At 28.9% G+C, this 20,978-nt stretch overlaps 1 protein-coding gene across 5 annotated transcripts in view; it reads right to left on the bottom strand.

Annotated features, from left to right (window-relative positions):
• Positions 1-20,978, bottom strand: part of Rbpn-5 (Rab GTPase-binding effector protein rabaptin-5) — an 86,441-nt gene that overhangs the window by 58,092 nt on the left and 7,371 nt on the right. For 4 of the 5 annotated variants that reach the window (XM_075364608.1, XM_075364610.1, XM_075364609.1 and 1 more), the window contains exon 2: positions 5,415-5,540. The exons of the other annotated variant lie outside the window; for it this stretch is intronic. In XM_075364608.1, coding sequence (XP_075220723.1) covers positions 5,415-5,540 — 126 coding nt within the window. The remainder of the gene's footprint in view (positions 1-5,414; positions 5,541-20,978) is intronic. 5 annotated transcript variants of the gene reach the window in all.

Raw genomic sequence — 20,978 nt, 5'->3', positions numbered from 1 at the left:
TGTTATATAAATATAAATTATATATTATATTATAATTATATATATATATAATAATAATATATGTATATTAATTAATGCAAGTGTATATATATGTCCCACAAACAGGTATATGCTTTTGATTTAGTATCACTCGCTCATTTCCCACCAATTCTATTAAAACTTTACAGATATTTTAGTCTAGGTTCTAAAAATATTCTGTGAAAATTTCAACCTTCTAGGATTTATAGAAACAAAATGGTGACTCAAATAAAAACATAAATTTCAGATAAACCACATTTTTTATTCATTACAAAATAGCTGGTAAAAATTATTAAAACCAGATGTTGTATTATTAAACAGCACTTCAAATTGAATAAAACATTTTAATAATTAATCTTGCTTCACTTTTGTGTATAAACATATAATTTTTAAAATGCGATTTACAACTGGACAAAAAGTTAAATGTTGTGCATAGGCCATTGCATTTAACTACCTAGCAGTCTGTATGATATATCCGAGCTGAATTTCATGATCTTGATTCACCAACCAAAATGTCAATTTCTAAGTGGAAATGTTGTTGTTGGAAACTGGCAGTATATTTCAAAAATGCAGCCGAACTACTGATGAAGGAAAACAGGAAATGGTGAGTACTTCATTACTGTGGTATTCAAGTAAACCTAATTCAGCAAGAAAAATTTCTTTAGATATATTCGGGTGCCAAAATCAACTGTCCAAAGAATAGCAAAAAGAAATGAAATAAATTTTTTTAAAAGCCACCTGGTTCATAATTTTTTGGAAAATGACCACGATGAAAAAGTTTTGTTCGCGTATTACTGAGCATCATGAGATTGATCCAGACTGGCGTGAACTTGTATTCTCAGTTGAATCTACTTTCTACCTTAAAGTACAATAAGTAGGCATAAATTTAATTACTACAACATCGAAAACCTTCATATTCTTGAGCAGAAGCAGCTAAAATCAAAAGGCATTACCGTCTGAGCAACTGTTACTATTAATGGTCTATTATTCTACAACTTATCAGACAACACTGACAAAATATACCTAAAGTGTTAAATCAACACATAATGCCTCATTTTACTGCTCCAGAAATGATATATGCTAGCAGTTTAACTGCTAGCAAATTAGTTACTTGTTAATGATTAAAAAATTTAAATGGCCGTCATTTTGGAATTTTCAGAGGTAAAAAACTTTCAAATTATTAATTTTGTAAAAGATATTGTTGGATATATATCGAAATGCATTAAAATATGTATTTTAACTGAAAAAAAAACACAAAATAGCAGAGGGAAAGTGAAGCAAAATAGGGAATTTGCAAACATAAATATTTGGTTTATTTTGATATCCTGAACCCGTCCCTTAACTTTGGCCAACATTTCCCAGTATACCATGTATAATGTATTATTTCACTACAGAAAGATCTCAGAAAATCTGTTGCTATCCCTATCTGTTACTTTACGACTCACCCGTACAACAGGAACTAATGTTTCTTTATCTGGCAGTAATGATTTTCACTATACAACCAATTCTTGCAATGAACAAAATGAAGGTGTCACTTGTGACCAAATATAACCTGCATTTTCTTGGCTTAGAATGCTGATAGGCAACCGTACATTTGGCTCTGCGAGGAAGGCAACAACACACCACTCACTCAACACTTTCCCAAGTAAGCTTTACAAGGAATGCTTTTTATTCTTAAAGGTACCCATGTTATTTTCAGAAGAGACTTGTGACTCATATCAGGTCACCTACAACTGTTACTGTTATAGTATTTAACATATACTTCTAGCACTTTATGACAATTAAATATAGACAGATAATAGAAAAGCTTAAAAGTTACAGAACAAAGATGTTTGAAATTAGATGTTATCAATAATATTATAAATTTGGAGAGTTAATGAAGGAAATTTTTACTAGAAAAAGGATCAGGTTGGGAGCTCATATATTAAGATACTTAATTTGAGGAGTTACTTAATTTGACTATGGTAATAAGTTTAAACGTTGCTTCACATTCTACCAATCTTTCTGATTGTTATTTACTCATTTCTTTACAGGTAATGACATTTTTTATACTTCAAATCCCCGAGATGAACTTAGTGGAAGGTGTCAGCTGTATAACTGAACATAACCTGCATTTTAATGGTTTGGAAGGTTGATACATAACAGCATATTCAACTGTGTGATAAACCACTTCAGTTCTTACTTTCCTTAGTAAGCCTGGTATGAGATGTTTGTTATTTTTGAGAATGACTATAATGGTTTAGAGTGCAATAACTTGTGTGATTCATATCAGGCTACCTATAGCTGTTACGATTACAGCATTTATTATATGCATACAGAAATTGTAGAAGGTAAAAACATCATATAAAGTTAAAAATTAGAGTACATAGAGCAAATAGGTAAAATTGTAACATATAAGTATGCAAGAGTAAAATATTTCCAAAATCAAACAGAATAGGGAAGTGCATAAAATTTTTCAAGTGACATGAAAAACTAGAAAAATCTGAGTAGTGCATTAATAAACATTACTAAAATGAATTAAAGAAACACACAATTTAAAAATACAAAAAAAAAAAACAAAATATAAAAATACTGTGTAAATGCATTACAAAAAATTCTGCTCAAACAATTTACATAATCCCCTGTCAACTATTACAATATAAATAGCTAAAAATATCTGATACGGCAACCTAAATGGTCACAACAGTAACAATAAGCACTATGCCTACACATGACTAAATCACCACCATGAAACAGCCATTCTTATCTTACATCAATAATGAATGAATATTAATAATAATATCTCCTTGTAAAAGTACAAGTATTTATTTGCATGCATGAAAAATATATTTAGATCTATAGGGAATAGAAAGACAGGTGATTAAGAAGAAGTAAAAAAAGCTACTCTTAATACAGTGCACAGGCTATTACTCATTAAATAAGCTTATTGATTAAAAAAGTAATAATAAAATGCACTAAAAATTATGTTAACACAAACAACATTTATACAGAACAAGCAACTAACACAGAGTGATTATAATAATTTAACTGAAATCAGCTCCAACAATCTGAAGTAAAAATAAAATGAACTCCAATAATTCTAAAATGTAATACTTTTAACTTAAAATTAAGTACACATCCAGCTTTTAAGTTAATTGTACCATTAATTTATCTAAATTTAAATACCTTGTTGTAAAAAATTGGCATTTTTATCTTCTTTCTTTTTTCATTCAAACCTCATCAAATTCTTACGCAAGTTTATAAAAAAAAACACTAATTCCTTTTCAAATCTGTTCCTTCTTTACCCAATTTACAAAAAAATAAATTCACGTAGAGCATATTAAACTGATAAGTACCACAAACAAAAATATTGAAGCATCTTTTTTTAATGTTATATATAACAAATATGTACACAAAAAAAAAACATCATTGCGTGCATTTCATAAAAGTTATCCTTCATTGATTGCAGAAATAAAAAATATTTAAATCTGGCAGAAAATGAAACTTGGTATTTCTACAATCTATACTTTTATAACTAAACATCAACCGATAATGGAAATCAGAAGGATCACCAAAAGAAAACATTAATTTTTAAAAATAATCAATAACTAGAATTCCAATCACATTCAAAGGAACTGTTAAACATAAAGAAAGGTTAATAATGCAATCTAGCAGATTCCCCTAAAAGTACACTACAATTGGAAATTTTTGAGCGTACTGAAAGAGTCACACCAAGTTTGGTTCTGAGTATTCAATACCAGAGAGTTTGTCCCTTCCTCATGATAGTACACTGGTACACCAACCAGTTGCTGCCCCAAGGTTTTACTCAAAACAAAAAAAAGTGTGCATTTAATCAGCCATCCTATTCACCACGTTTTTATATTTCTGGAATTATATTCTATTTCCAAAATTAAAGTTACCATTGAAAGAGCACCTTCAGAAAAATAGGCATGGAGTCTTCAATGGCTATTCAAAAAAAGCAGACAAGATTCATTCTAGTGGCTGCTAAATCTTAACAGCTGAAGAATATACTTTGAATAAAGTACAGGATAAATGTGTAAGAATAAAATTGAATCAATCTTTTTCTGTTTCAGTTTTTCAGTTGTTTATATTAAATATTGTTATGTCAGTTATATTATTTGTCAGACTTAGTACAAAGCATATTAAAAATTGTTCTTTTTATAGTACTTATTAATATTCCTCCTGCCAAAAGTTCAAAACCATATAATAATAGTTTTACATGCAACGCAAACGATTGAAAAAAATGTTGTAACTCTATCGGTTAGTAAAAAACCTACCAACTGTAGAATAAAATTTATACCTTAACCAAAACTTAACATGCAAACTATTTTTTTCTACCACTAAACACTTTATTCACCATGGATTAACTGTCTCAAAAACGGCTACATCCCAATTATAGTTCAGCAGCTAATGTTTTATCCAACTCCTACCAGGAAGAAGGTAATGTGTGCATAACTCTAAAATGGCAGCAAGATTTAAAAAAAAATAAAATAAATTAAAATAATCTGTCACAATCATGCAAATAACACTGGATCCATGGTGATTACCAAACCTAAATGGGGGGCAATAGACACCAAAACTGCCATTTCTACCCAATACACCAGAATTTTTTGAAATTTGGAAAAACATTAAACAAAGGTGTTAAAAGGTGGATATTAAACGTAGGTAATTTTATAGGGTTTCATAACAGTACTATGCATGAAAAAATAGCTTTATACATTAAAATATATGTGCATTACACTACATTAATTTGAAACTCATATAATAAATCAATAAACAAAAAATTATTATAAGCAGATAATTTTAAATAATTATTAATTGAATCCTGGAAATTCATTAAAGAAATTAAGTCTCAAACTATTATTATGATTAATGCAAAATAAAAATAATTAAATTAATAAAATACATTGGAGTATAAATTCTAAGACTTTAAAATATTAATTGAACAAATAATCAACAAACTTTTTACCTAATCGAAGAGTTAGTATCCAATTTGAAAAAAAATGTACAACTTTAAAAATAATAATCAGTATTTTTGAGGCCCCTACAGTCCATAAAAAATCAAATGTTCCTTTGATCATCTTTCAAAATAAAAATATTTATTTAATTTTTAAAAGAAGTGTTGATATAACTAAGTAGTAGGCAATAAAAGAAAGATGGGTTAACTACGTTGACTAAAGTGTGGGGAGTTTATTTTGTAATTAGTTTCTTATTAATCTTTAACATACTATTTGTTACACAATATATTTAAAAAATATAAAACTAAGTTTCATGGTTTCATGTAAAATTTGATTTATGGCAAAAAGAAATTAAATAAAGTGTAATTAAAACTAATAGAAAAATAAAAATATTAAAAGAAAATCATAAAACTTACATAAAAGCCTAATTAAAAATACCTTCTTTTTGAAGAAACAATTCTTTCATTTTTGCTCGTTGCTGACCAAATTCTTCACGCATTTTCTGTTTTTCTGTTTCATGCAGTGCGACTCGATCAGCAAGTTTCTTTAGTTTCAGTTGCAAATCTGCATTAGAAAGAAAAAAAAGGAAGCAACAGTGCAAGCCAGCTCAAATGTGCAAACCCAAAAGACACCAAATAGAGATTGCTTAACGTAACACAAAATCAAATTAAATACAGTCAAATACTTATATTAAAATACATTTTACTGTCAAATTTCCATCAAAGTAAAACCAATACTTTTGTATATTTAAAAAAAGAAAATTTACTCTTAATCCAGATAAATAAACCAATGAAATAAGGTAAAGAAATAATGGTTCCAACTAATCCAACTGAGAAAATGGAGATGATATGAGCATAGATAAATATATGTATTTTTATACATATATTTGCAATAGAAGAATAATTTTTTTATAAATAGAAAATCTAAAGCTGCAGATGTATAAATGATCTATTTACTTATTTATTGACTTGGGAAATTACAGCTTGATACAATTACTACTACTCTCTCCCTAGTTACTTGATGATTATGAATTATGTAGAATGTGAAACAATGCTAACCCTCATCACGTTCTAAAATACAAAAGATTCTGCCACAAAAGCCAAATAAATCTACATGTAAATATTTACATTTTTCTAACCTACAGCATAACTAAAATGAGGTAGATCAAAGGAAAGTGTAAACTATATCCCCCTAAATTTTATAATTCTTTAATATTGCAATGTTTTAGGTAATTTACAGAATTAAATGGATGTAAAATAAAATAAGAATTTAAAATATTGATGATTAAAATTATATTTAATACATATTTCCCACTGATCAACAGTGAAGTATGATGGATCATAAACTCTAAATCAAGATGTCAATCATAGGGTTTTTCTGTATGAATTCCAATAGCATGTTGTAATTTAATAGCTAATCAACTATGAACACGTGCAGATATTACTATCACATATGTTAATAAGTTTTCATACATAAAAAAATTAATTTTTATGATAAAAAAAAATTATACGTGTATTTTTAATTCCAATCAAATACCTTCCACTGGAATCTTTGAAACTGTGGGGGAGGATGGCATGATCTAGAATAAATTGGTTCATATGTAAACCTCATGTTCTACAACCTGATCATTCTGTAACATCTGAAATATCTTACAGAGGAGCATTAGAAAATCAAAAAAGTGTGAAGTTGTAATTAGAGCCCCGAAAAAAATACTAGGTTCATAAACAAATAATCTCATCTCCCTGGAGAATTAAGTGACAGCTGAGATATCTAAGAATTACAAACTGTTCAGCTTTATTATTATAAATGTCATACTAACTCTTGAATCAAGTACATACATAGTTCACATTAAGAAAATCAAATTAGTATAATTTATTTTTAAATATATTTACAGTTTCCGTAGAGCCTATAGTTATTTGCTCATGTAAATAGAAATCAAATCCTAATTATTATGGAAAATCAAACTGTTTTATTAAACATTTTACTACTTTCTCAATGTTTAATCATGTATGATTAAATTTTATTTCTTTTTATTCTAAATTTTTATTTTTTTCTTTATTTTTTTATACTGATTTTCAAAGGTTTCTAAACATTTTCATCATATTTAAAAATAATAATAATTAATAATGAATTAGTAACCCTTTAGGACAGAACAGAATATGGTATATAAATTGGTAGGGTTTAAAAATTAAATATCTTCAAGCAGTAATGGGGACAACTTCTGGAATACCCGCTACTCATGAGGCAAATCAGAGAGCATGAGAGAAGACAACTTCTCTACCCAGCTAGCTTGGTCATACAGCTAATATACCACAATGAGTCCATAAATTTTTATTCAGATATAAAATATTCGATAAGCTGAATAAAACTAACTTTGTAAAGTAAGAGTATGATAAAGAAATTAAAGAAACATAAATAGTTAAAAATTCTATTAAATAATATATTACAATTTCTTAATACAAGAAAAAATGTTTACTTTAATGAGATTAAAAACTAATTGTAGAAACTGTTTAAAGATTTTTAGACTATTTTAAAAAACATACATATTTTTTTTTTTATTAGCAAATTTTTTTTATTAGTTACAATTTCCAATAGAGTATTAAAGGTATGTACACCACATAGAAAAAAAGAGAACCTATCATAAGTTCAATGCAAACAACTATATCCTAATGCATAATCAGGCATGTTCCCTTCCCCACACTTATTGCATAATCTTACAAAAAAAATGTCTCCTCCTTTCCGCAAAATTTTTTTAAGTAGAAAGAAAAATAAAGGTGATGATTTTCAATAGTTGTAGTAAAAATTTGACTGTATTTATTGAGAACAGTACAAAAAAGTTCACCAGCAAAGAAAATATGCTCATAACAATGACAATATAGCAACATCAGTCAATAATAATACAAAAAAAAAATTAATAATAATAATATATAACAATACACATGACAAATTTTTATAATACAATAATTTAATTTTTTATACATAAAGATGCCAAGCATCTATAATACATTCAACAATAAACAAAATAAATGCCATGAAAATGTAAAAAAAAAAATGTTTTCATAATAATATAGCACATTAAAAAGATATTAGCAGCTTTTCAATTCTACATCGATCAGGTGGAGAGGGGTTAAAATAATTAATTATAATTTTTAAACAAAACAGAAAATAAATTCAGATATATATACTAGGTGAAATATTTTATAGATTTAATTCACAGAAGTTATCCAAAAAGTCAGATAATTATTATTAAAAGGTTAGAAACAGCTGTCAAATTAATTAAACAGATAAAAGTAACAAAGCACAAATAATTTCAATTGTAACAGATTAAAAAAACAGTAAAATTTGACATAAGATCTCTTGCAACTAATAAAAATTAGATTTCCTCTAAGTTGTGAATTATAATAAAAATAAAGGCTACCATAATTATAGTTAGAGGCCAAAAAATTATGATGTGAGTAATTAAATTCAAAAGTAAGTAAAGGGAGAAGGAATGAATATCAGTAATTGCAAATCATATTTCTTTTTAACTAGTTAAGAAACATATTACTAAAAATGGTTTCCATCATTAATTATTACTATTATACTGATATACCATATTATCTACTCGTGTGTAAAAAGTAAAAATAAATAATTGATCATAAACATTTATAAGAATGTTAACAGTATTTTAATATAGATAATAAAAGTACCAAATGTAAAGAAATTCTGAGCATCTATTTTATAAATGTATTATTCTTTGAAGAAACACTGGTAACAAAAGAGAAGGAATAGGGTAAAGAAAAAATAAACAGATGAGGAAAAGATAGAAAGGATATGGTGAAACAGCTCAAGATTGTTTAAGCATCCAAAAAAAATGATCAGAAAGAGTAGGGAAAAGACTTTAACTGGAGAGTAAGGTTTTCTCGAAAGTCAACACTACTTACAAATAAAAGGGTAAAAACAATAATAAATCAGATTGCATATGTGTAAAACTTCTACTGTTTGCAGAACAACCCCATAAAAATCAACAATGTTTTTTTTTTGCATTCTTGAGATGATGAATAATAATGGAAACAAAAATAAACATTCCAATAGTTTTGATGGTAAGTCTGTGATTCAATATCTCAATGAAAAAGTTCTTAAGAGCCTAAACTCACCATGAACTATATGAAATTTATGGGCATACATTTATGTATGAAGAAAAAATAAGGAAGTTCCAAAAGCAAGGCAGTATAACAAATTATAAAAATAATCATTAAAAAAAAATCATTGGAAGAGACATAGTGCAGGCTGACTTACTTTGCTAAAACAGTGAATCCAAAGTCTGATGATAAAACTAATATTTCACAATTAGTGTTCCTGCTGTGAAATTGTTAGTCATTCCACAGAATGCTGTATAAAAAGTGTCATTGAAAAACTAGGCAACTATAGGCTTTTAAGATGAAGTGACAGAGAACTTTGACAAAATCTTCAAACAACAATTGTGTGGCTAGTTTGTTAAGATGCCCAAGATTAATCAATTAGGCTCTACAAAAAAGTGTAAAGGGTAAAAGATATGAAACAAGGCAACTGAAACTGGTTATGCAAGACATATGTTGAGGGTAAAAAGCTGAGAGAAAAAATTAAAAGTGCAAAAGTGAACATCAAATCAGTAAAATCTTTGTAAGATCCAAAAAAAAAGAGAAAAGGACTGGCAAATATTTTCCCCACATCGTAACCAGTGATGAAATTAAAACACATTGTAAGTGTCAAAAAATCCACACAGCTGTATCACTCAAATCCAAACAGAAACAATTCAGCCAAACCCAGTCAGCAAGAAAGATCACAGACACTGTTTTCTTACCATTTTACATCTGAAACTAAAATTTTTACTTTGATATATTTTTATGGAGGCAAACACAACAATCACTATGGAACTGTATTGTGAAATGCTTTCAAAATCATGGTATACCATTTAGGACCACTGAAATGGAATTTTTCCCACTCATAACAAATGGTTACATAATGCTGTACAAATTAGTCAGAAAAATAATTCTGACTCGAACTTCTTTATAACTCCTCCTGTTGTAATTCAAATTTAGTGACTTTTGTAACTTCCTTTGAAAAAAAAATTGATCATATTAATTTTTTGGGATAAGGTATAACAAGAGTAAAAAGAATATATAAGAAATAAGCTGAATTGGCTCCAATAGACTTATAGACTGTATTATCTTGAAAATATCTTTGTATTAACAAAACAAAGATCTTGGCTTCGTCTTCAATGTTTTAAGGAGAGCAAGGCATCAAAATACATCAGGAAGCAAACATTTATGCACAGGATAAGAAAAGCTTGTTCCTAGATATGAAAAATGCTTCGAAAAAATAATAATTTATTCATAATAATAATAATTAGCCATAATAATATTTCATTGGCCATAATAATTTGTTCATTGGTGATAAATTGTTCTAAAAATTGGTGATAATTGCAAGTGTGTTATGATTAATAAATTTTTATATGCCTCATAGTAAAACAGAAACACCAGTATAGAAAATGCAAACAAGGGCATTTAGAGATTTAAAAAATGTTATCAAGAGCATATCATATAAGGGCAATGTTTTTTATAAAAAGATATAGCAAGATGGAGAAAAGTGAAACCTGATTGTGCACACTCTTCTCTTGAATTAACTGATAATATGAATGAATCATGATGATGATGATGCTGATACATATTATTGGCATAATATTAGCAATATATTTTATTATTATAGCATAATAGTAAAATAAACATGAGCAGTAATAAACTTTTACAACAAATAAAACAACAGTAATAAGCCTCTTAAACTAGTAATAACATAATACACTGGAAAAATGAAAGAATAAAAAAGAAATAATAAATTAAAACAAATATTAGTAACATAAAATAACAAATATTAAATATTTCCATGCTTAACATAAACATTAACGTAAAATACAATGTTAATCAATAAAACTGCATACGAGGTCTGCAAATAAAGTAATGAGACTGGTTCTGTAAAACTTTTTATTTACAATGCAATTATACATGGACAATTATACAGTTCCCATGGGAAACCACCCAACACTTCAAATGGTTTTCTCATTGTTCATAGCAGTGTTGGAACTCAATTTTTTTTTTTTGTTTTCTACTGTTCCAAAAATAAAATCCAAAATCCAAAAAATCCTTTGAGGTGTTTTTTTCAAGTTGGGAACAGGAAAAAAAGTCGTAGGAACTCAATTCAGGTGGTTGAGGAACTCATGTGGTTAAGGAACTCAACTCATAAGGTGGTTGAGGAACTACAGGAATATTTTTCTTTGCCAAAAACTCATTAATTGAGAGTGCAGTATGACAGGGTGCATTGTCATGATGCAGCATCCAGTTGTCTTTGATGGCTAGTCTCATCAAAATTTGATGGACTGTGGTATGGTCCAAATTCAATATTTCTGCAATCATTCTGAAAGTTAATCGCTGGTCGTACTATACCAAGTCTCTGATTCACTCCAGATTGTCATCACTTTTTAACGTAAATGGTCTTCCAGAGCATGGATCATCCACAACAGATTCCCAGCCATCTGAAAATGCTTTAAACAATCTAAAAACTTGGGCTCATGACAGAACATCATCTCCATATGCCCTTTTCAATTTTGAAAAAATTTCAGTAGCATTCTCACAGAGTTTAACACAAAATTTGATTGCACAATGTTGCTCATAATTAGTATCACTCATTTTTGTTCAGTAGCATTCTCACAGAGTTTAACACAAAATTTGATTGCACAATGTTGCTCATAATTAGTATCACTCATTTTTGTAACGCACAACAAACACTTGTTTCATGAAAAGTTTGTTTACATCTCACGTGGCAACAATAGATTAAAAATATTAATACCCAATATAAATCAGCTGTTCATATAACCATATGTTTACTAGTAACTTTACAGTGTTGCCACTTTGACTGCAAAAAAAAAACTAGTCTCATTACTTTAACAGACCTCATATAAATGAAACGTCAACATTATTATTGTTATTATTACTAAAAAGACAGGATGCAATTATTATAGATGTTAATATGTCCCATTTCTTATTGTGATCTTTAAAGTTTTAACATGCCAGATTGGATATTTACACATTCAAAAGTAAACCCAAACTATAAAAAAAAATATTTCGACACATTTAAATAGAAGTAGCAGTCCAATAAACTTCTATAAAATGTATATGTCCTTATAAATGGGGCAGGCAATACATACCCCATCATTAAAATCTTAGTTTTCTAGCTTAGGTCATGCAAAAGAATTAATAAACTTTTATTTTAATCTTAAAATAAGGAAAACTTTATGTACATTAAAAGATGGTTAAGCAAAAGTTAACATAACACATTTTCGTGATTTTTTTTAATCAAGATAAAAACGACACTACTAACAAACTTTTGAGATCAATCCGATCCAAATAATTACTACACTTTGATCTTAGCCAAGAGGCCGAGATGCGATAAATAAGAATTGCTGTCACTTGAAATATTTTTTTAAAAATACACAAAATAAAACAATTTTAAAGGACTGATGTATTAAAATTAAATATGAAGGAAAGCCAATTAATAAGATAAAATCACAGAAAGTAGAATATAAATTGTTCAATAAAAAACAGTACTCTAGGACAAAATATTTTACTTTACTTGTAAGACAAGGATGATGTAATGTATTACTGGTCCCTTTAAATACATATAACAAAGAAAACTTCAATAACACAAAAAATTAGGTGCTCATTGAACCGAAGTATAGAAAAAGACAAAACTGATATGTTGTATCTTACTTAACACATTATTATTTACAGCAAGGATGATTCAAGGCTAAACAACAGAATTTGAATGAAATTCACAAGATTCACATAACATGAAATGTGAATACAATTAAGTGTAACAAATTTGAAATGTTTGCTGTAAAGAATAAACTGATGTGTTTCTGATGAAAGACTGCTGCATGAACAAAAATATTTACCAATGGAGCAATTTCAAACATTTTAATTGCTTGATAGCATTTAAACCTGGGAGAGCAATAAATTAATGAACCCCTTTCAATAATGAAATGATGCATTTACAGAATGTCCTAGAAGGTATTGGCCAAATTTAAGGGACTGAATCAAGGCATCAAAATTAACAAAATGCCCTACCTCATTTCATTTTCCCATCTGTTGGAAAGGAAAAGTACTAAATCAATCAGAAATTAATAATAATTTATATTATTATTAAGTAAAAACAGGCACAAAATTGTCAAGACTGCATAATTTTTTATATCCACTTTAACAATTTCAACCATATCATAGCTGTTTATAAATAAATTTGAACAAATGAGATGCCTTGATTAAAACATTTTAATGGCTGCCATTTTGTAAATTTTAAATAGTAAAATATTTTAAATTATTTAATTTGTAGAAAATGTTTTGGGTACATGTACACCAAATTTCATTAGAATATCTGTCTTAAAGATATACATTTTATTGGCAAACCACAAAATGGTTGACAGAGGGAAAATGAAGAATGATAGGACATTTATATATGTGAACACTTTTGTTTCTTTTGATCTCCTGAATCAGTCCCTTCAGTTTGGCCAACATCTACCAGGATATCCGGTATAAGGGATATGCTGAATTGACTCTAATCCATCTGTAAAACAAAAAAAAAGATCTTTGATTCAGAAGTAACAAAGTAAACTCGGTTGTAATTTTATAAATCATAGTAATTCTAATACAGCTGTTCTGAGCGAATCCCTGATTATCAGGGGGGAAAACAGATTCCAGCAGACAAATTTTGTTTATGAAGAGTTTGAAAATGTATGAATATAAAGGAGAGATAGGATGAGGATTTGTTATGAATAAATGAAGAAAATTTAGCGAACATCATCAAACTAAATTCCAAAAAGACGTTGAAACAGTCGGGCTGACAAGTCTGAAATAGTCAACATAACTAATCCTTGAGAAACAGAATAAACAATAAGTTGCCATTCCAGAACAAATTACTTCATATTTCTTATTTAATTCAAAAACAATTTGCTTCCAAAAAAAGTAAACTTAAAACAGTTAGCAAACTTTTAAAATTTCTCATTTTTAGATACCCACTGATATATTATTTTTTAACGGACACATTTGAGTCAAGACCAATGTACCACGATTTTCAACTTCCTAAGGCATTAGGGAAGGGTCCTTTTTGTCATACAGGAACTGGTAACAAAGATGAAAATTATCCCTTTTTTTTAATAGAATTATGTAACCTAGCATCTGTTTATGACCCACCACTGCTAAATACAGAAGTAAAACCTCTATACCAAAATATTAATTTCTAACTACATTAATATTCAAACACCATGTACATTATAATTTATCCTGCTTTTACACACCCATTAATTGGAGCCTCCTGCTAAAGGTAATCTTCTGTGTATTTAGTAAAATAAGTGCAGATGTTGTGATACTATTTGGGCAATACTGTACCAAAATCTATAAATTAACTAGACCTTGCAAACAAAAATGAATTACCTTTTTATCCATATGCATTATTAAACTACATTACCAAAATGAATACAATGTGGAAATTTATTTATACTTTTCTTCCTTACATTATGCAATATCAACATAAGGGCACTCAAGAGTTTGTTAACTGGTTCAGGGGGTCAGCAGAAGGAAATGAAGGTTTTGCTAGTTTTCTTTATTATGACTATACAGAAAGTTGACAATTTGTAGACTGACAGGACCAGATAATCTTTAAACACTGACAGCTCTACAACACTGAATCTCAACCACACTGTATCTCATTCTGTTTATAAGTTCTAATTAACAACATATTCTTGCCTAGCAACCTAGTGAACACAAAAACATTTATTACACTAACAAAGGATGCAGCTACCTACACGCCCTGTATCCACAGCATAGCTGCTCAAGATAACTGATACTTTATACACCATTATACAATTTAATCAATCTTCATTCATAAATAATTTTTTAAGAAAGATTACATGAAAATCTAGCTTCATTTAAACATTAATATACAAGTACATAGACAGAATCAAATAAACAATCCTACCTCCCATTTTAAATTAATTATTCTGACTTAGAATAACCTGAACACTTCACTCTTCAATTTTTTTACATCAGATTATTATTAACCATTGCTATAAATAAAATCACATTTAAATTAACAATTAATTTCATTACTTAAAATTAAGCCCTTCTTTTATTAAATTATTTTATCTATACTTCTGCTAATTCATTGACACAAATAAGCAAACTACTTAAGTAAAACACAATCATAAATTCAGTTCTATGTAAACACAAATAAAAAAAAAATACATAATTAAATTATAACTGGAATTACAAACAAAATAAAGAATGCATATGGCCTATAATGGAAAAATAATTACATGAATTAATGGCTTCACAGACATAACAAATAGATATGCAATACAGTTAAATAATTTACAAAACAAGTTAAAAATACCACATCACAATGAAGTTATTTATTTATATAGAACAATCGTGCATGGTTTCACAATATAATAAGGAAATGTCTGCAATTAAACATAATTATAATGAATGTAAAAAATACGTACATTTACGTTTTTAAAAATAAAACTGTTAATATACAAATGATATGACCTCTAAAAAATTGTCATTATCAAATACTTTATTTGAAAACACAAAAATTAAAATTTTAGAACAAGATCAGGAGACTGGCCCTATAGTGCCCAAAATGATTCAATTTGTAGTTTTATTTCTTCTTTCACAAAAAAAAATATCAAAAATTCATATACAAATTACCTATTCATACCCAAGTGTTTCTACTATGAAAAAATGGTCCGATTAAAAAATATTACTTATTTTCCCAAACCCACTACGCAAACATCCACATCATTAATAACAACCTACAGATTGAATCTCCAACCACCTTATCTAATCACCAGTTCCAGTAACAATAAAACTTATACTATTTTACACAAAAAAAGTAATATATTTTTTATTACCTAGAATTTTTTTTTCTTTTGTCAATAATAAAATATGGTATTATCCAGTTATAGACACAAGTAAAGTAGGAGTATTAATATACATAGTTTCAAACATTTCTTTGAAACAATTCATCTCTCCTAATTTATTTATTTTTTCATTTTTCATTTACTACAGGGAATAAATTCAATTACAATACCTTAAATGATGAATTTTTTGTGCAAGAATAATTCTATACCTGACTAGAATCACAGAACCTTCGACATGAGACATTTTCAGTCACTGTGCCACTAACAAACAACATATGCAGGCACAGATCTAAATACAAAGTGTTTATAAAAGAACTCCTTGGTTTCAAGTATTATTTTAATACTATTATATTTAAAGTATTACTTACATGAGTAAATATTCTGAAAGGGTTAATTCTAAAGTTTTTTTGATCTTTAATAAACTTCAATATGTATATCATTCATTGTCCTGGACACACCTAGATGGTAATCCAATTCTTCCCAAGTACTCACCAGCATGTCGGATGTAATTGACACTACTGCCACAACAATCCTCTCCCATAGGTGATTGACATCACGGATTTTCTCTGAATAAATAATGTTTTTCACATGCCCCCGCAAAAAGAAATCTAGTGAAGTCATGTCAGGGCTCCATGGTGCCCATACGATTGGCCCTCCTCTTTCAATCCACCTGTTTTGAAACCGAACCTTTAATGCAGCATGGACAGAGTTGCTGTAATGCGATAGATTAATACCATCAAACTGTGGAAATACATAAAGTTCGAACAATCACAGAAAATATCCCCATTAACTTTCTACAAAAATGAATGGGTCCACAATCCAGTCATTCATAAGTCTGCACCAAACACTGAAATTGGGAGAGCCATGCTGACGTTTGATAATTTCACGCAAAGGCTCTGATCCCCAAATCCTGCAACTGTGTCAATTTACCGACCCATAAATGTGGAATGTCGTCTCATCTGAAAACAAGACATTTCTCAGGTAGTCCTCATTTTCATCAATGTTGTTAAGCATTAAAGCTCCAAACTACAATCTTTTCACTTTGTCATCGGGTTTGATTTCATGTAAAAGTTCTATCTTATACGCACGTGTTCTATGCCTCTTACTCACCACTTTGTACAATGTAGATTTAGGTTCCTTACTCTATACTATGCCTTGCTAATGACTTTTTTGAGCTACGTACAAATGTTCGGATCCGTTCCACATTCTGTTCAGTTACGGGCAGCCTGCCTGGTGACTTCCCCTTTAAGACAATGCCAGTTTCCTTAGACTGATTAAATCACTGGAGTATTGTTTTATTCATAGGCGCGGCACCGCTATATTCACGTCGATAATATTACGATAAACCAAATCAGGCATTGAGCTTTCTGTTGGGGTGTCTTCATGACAGAGAGACTGCCGACCGGATGTGCAGTGAAGGTCCCATAGTAACGCCAACCGCGATGAATATTTGCGGTGAAAGACTTGATAATATAACGAACATAAATATGAAAACCGAATTCTTTTAACTAATTCCATTATATCATAACGTTCTCTTTTTTAATAAAGGGGTTCTTTTATTTTTGAGAGGACGTGGGTCAATGAGTTTTGTTAGTAGTAGAGAAATGGAGTTACCAGATGGCAGAACCTGTCGCTTTGTGCAACTTTTGTTCTCCCGTTTCGTACCAGTGTACATTACACACTTTAGTCGTACTTTGTAAATAAGCCAACTCAAATGTTTGTTTTTATTGTAATGTCCTTAATTATACTAATACTTCACTTATGAATAATCTTTAAAGTGTATACAAAAACAGATCAAAAAACATTAAAGAAAAAAATATAATGGAGAACAAAATATCAACATATGACAGTAAAAAATAAATGCTTCATCGTAAAACAATAAATCATCCACTCCAAATATTCTATACTGGACCAAAAACATCCGATGGCTGTAAAACATCTGACCAATACTAATTACAACAAAAAAAAAGTGAACAGTAAGAAACAAGAATATGGAATAAAGCGGGGTGAAATTCTACACAATACCCGTAAATGAATTAAGTTCGTAGGTCCATAAAACAGCATGATTAAAATGGTGTTTACATTTTTATTAAAAAAAAATCACAGTATCGTTACTTGTTTATTATCGTACTGCCACGTATTTCATTTTTTTTTATTCAACTTCTTCAGATTTCATAAGAAAATGAATAATAACGTATTTTGGGAGGAAAAATACATTTTTTAATGGAAAATAAAAATTACAACACTTCACGTACAGTCCCGTGTACTGAAGAATCGTACGTATATCAACATAACCTTTCTTTCTTTTTCCTGTTTAGCCTCCGGTAACTACCGTTTAGATAATTCTTCAGAGGATGAATGAGGATGATATGTATGAGTGTAAATGAAGTGTAGTCTTGTATATTCTCAGTTCGACCATTCCTGAGATGTGTGGTTAATTAAAACCCAACCAACTTTCATTAATTAAAATTTAGCTGTTGATTTTGATAAAATCAGTTGAAATTGGTAAAAAATAATCAGTTTTGTTTGTAACTTATATTGTTTTACTGAGTTTTGGTTGGTAAATTCACCTGCAAAGATGGAATTCTATTTGTACAAGAATTATAATGTGAATTGTAAACTGATTGATTTATTTTTTGTTTTAAATCGTTTTAATTCCGATTTCATTCAGGACGAGCTTCCTGATAAGAAGTCGTCCTGATTCAGGAGTCGTCTTCGATCACGATTACGAAATATATTTATTCAGACTAGTTATTCTTTTCTAGCTAACTCTTGTGTTTATTATAGACGTATTTATTTATTATTTAATTGCCTTATTTCTCTTTTTACAACGATTTGCCGGTAAACGCGGTTCGATGTGTATTTTTTCAGTAGAGTTACAAATAATTTTTTATAATCTTTTGAATTATATGTTGTTTTTTTTTTTCAATTAACAATACGCCAATATCAGTGGGTGATACCAAGGCTAACATATGGTAGTGAACCTTTTTTTTCTTTTTCCTGTTTAGCCTCCGGTAACTACCGTTTAGATAATTCTTCGAGGATGATATGTATGAGTGTAAATGAAGTGGTCTTGTACATTATCAGTTCAACCATTCCTGTGATATGTGGTTAATTGAAATCCAACCACCAAAGAACACCGGTATCCACAATCTAATATTCAAATCCGTAATAAAAGTAACTGCCTTTAACTAGGACTTGAACGCTGGAATTCTTGACTTCCAAATCAACTGATTTGGAAGACGCGTCCATCACTAAACCAACCCGGTGAGTTACGCTCGCTACCTCGTCTACGCATATTTAACGTTAATTAGAAGTTAGCAAGCATAGGTTATTTTGATATACGTACGATTTGTCAGTGCACTGAGTCACCATATACGTTGTCTGGGTTTTAAAATGCGCATATTTGGATTTTTTCTAAATAATCGCTAATTTTGGCTTTAATACTTCCGGAATATCATCCGAAATGATTATTTCGTTATGCACAAGTTGAAAGAGATGTGCTTAAATTTTTAAACAAAATGTAAAAAAAAAACGCAAAAATATCCATTATTTCTTCTGATTCCCTACACAACTCGATAACTGTTCATTATAGGGAAAAAACTGAGAAAAAATTTTTGTTATTAAATTTGACATACAATACCATCGGTTGCAAATCGAAAAATACGTTATTATTGTTGCAAAAATAGCAATAACTGTCAAAAAAGAAGATTTTTTTGGAAATTTTTTTCGAATACTTAAATTATACATACGACCTTCAGATTTTGTCTCAAACAACATTTCAATATATTAAAGCAACACGCAAAATTTCAACAAAATCGGTCTAACAGTTTTTGAATAATAATTTTGCAATCTTGATTTTTTAAAAAATGACATTTTTCCAAATTGTGTAGAGCCTGAAATAAAGTCTCTTGACACTTGAAAATTTTATCACATAAAAGAGCACTCAAACTTTCAAAATCATTTTGAAAATTTCAAATTGCTTAATTAGGAAAGCCTAAGAAAATTTTTAAATATTTTTTAAATAAAAATTTAAGCACACCTTTGTTGTGCATAATAAAATCATTTCTGATGATATTCCAGAGGCACAAAAGCAAAAATTAGTGATCATATAGAAAAAGTCCAACACAAAACAAATACTGTCTGACTAATAACCTAAACAAACAACTTACACTCACCAACAGGCATATTTTCTGTTTAATACATTATAACACATTTAACAAGTTGTTTTTTGACAAAGAAGTTGCATCAGAAAATGTGAAAAAACTAGCGATGCGATAACAAACAAGTACCAAAATCACAATTCAATTTCTAAATTACTGGAAATACAGAATAAATAAATGTAATAATACTGGACTAACAATTCAATCTCTTCCTCTGTGGTATTAAAATGGCACTGTGGTTAATTTTGTACAACTATTTAGTCTTTTCATAAAATTTAAAGTTTTTGTAAACTTTGTATTATTCAAGTGAGTGGATGACTTCTATAAGTTTTATGTAAAAACATGTTGTGCAAAACACATGCATATATAGGCATATGTATAAAGCAGTATGTTGTAGTTACTGTCTTTACAAGTAGGTCTAGTTTCCATGAGAATTTAAAAAGTTGTTTCTAATATTATGTGCAGTGTTTGTATTTGTTCTTTGTATCATTGGTTGAATTTAAATCAGCTTTGCCCAATATTAATGTTTAAAATAATTTTATAAAGATGAATTTTTTATTATTCTAAAGAAAAGAGCAAGAGAATTATTAAAAATTATTGACAATCTAAAAGGAGATGAGACCTATGGACAAAATAACTTGAGTTTAGCTAGAAATAGAAGAGAATTGAGAGAAACATGATCCAAGGAAGTGTACCTCAGGGCAGATAAGGATATGATAAGTGCAGATGCATATCCATTAACAAATGCTAGGTATATTATTGAGTTAGGTTCTCTAGCTGATGTAACTGTGTGTACAAACTGGTATCAGAAAATTCTTAACCATACTTGCAACAACTACATTTCATGTGACA

Source organism: Lycorma delicatula, chromosome 4 (assembly GCF_047948215.1).
Source record: "Lycorma delicatula isolate Av1 chromosome 4, ASM4794821v1, whole genome shotgun sequence".
NCBI classification, from domain to species: domain Eukaryota; kingdom Metazoa; phylum Arthropoda; class Insecta; order Hemiptera; family Fulgoridae; genus Lycorma; species Lycorma delicatula.
The sequence above is the reverse complement of the archived record's forward strand: the minus strand, read 5'-3'. Positions and strand labels throughout refer to the sequence as shown.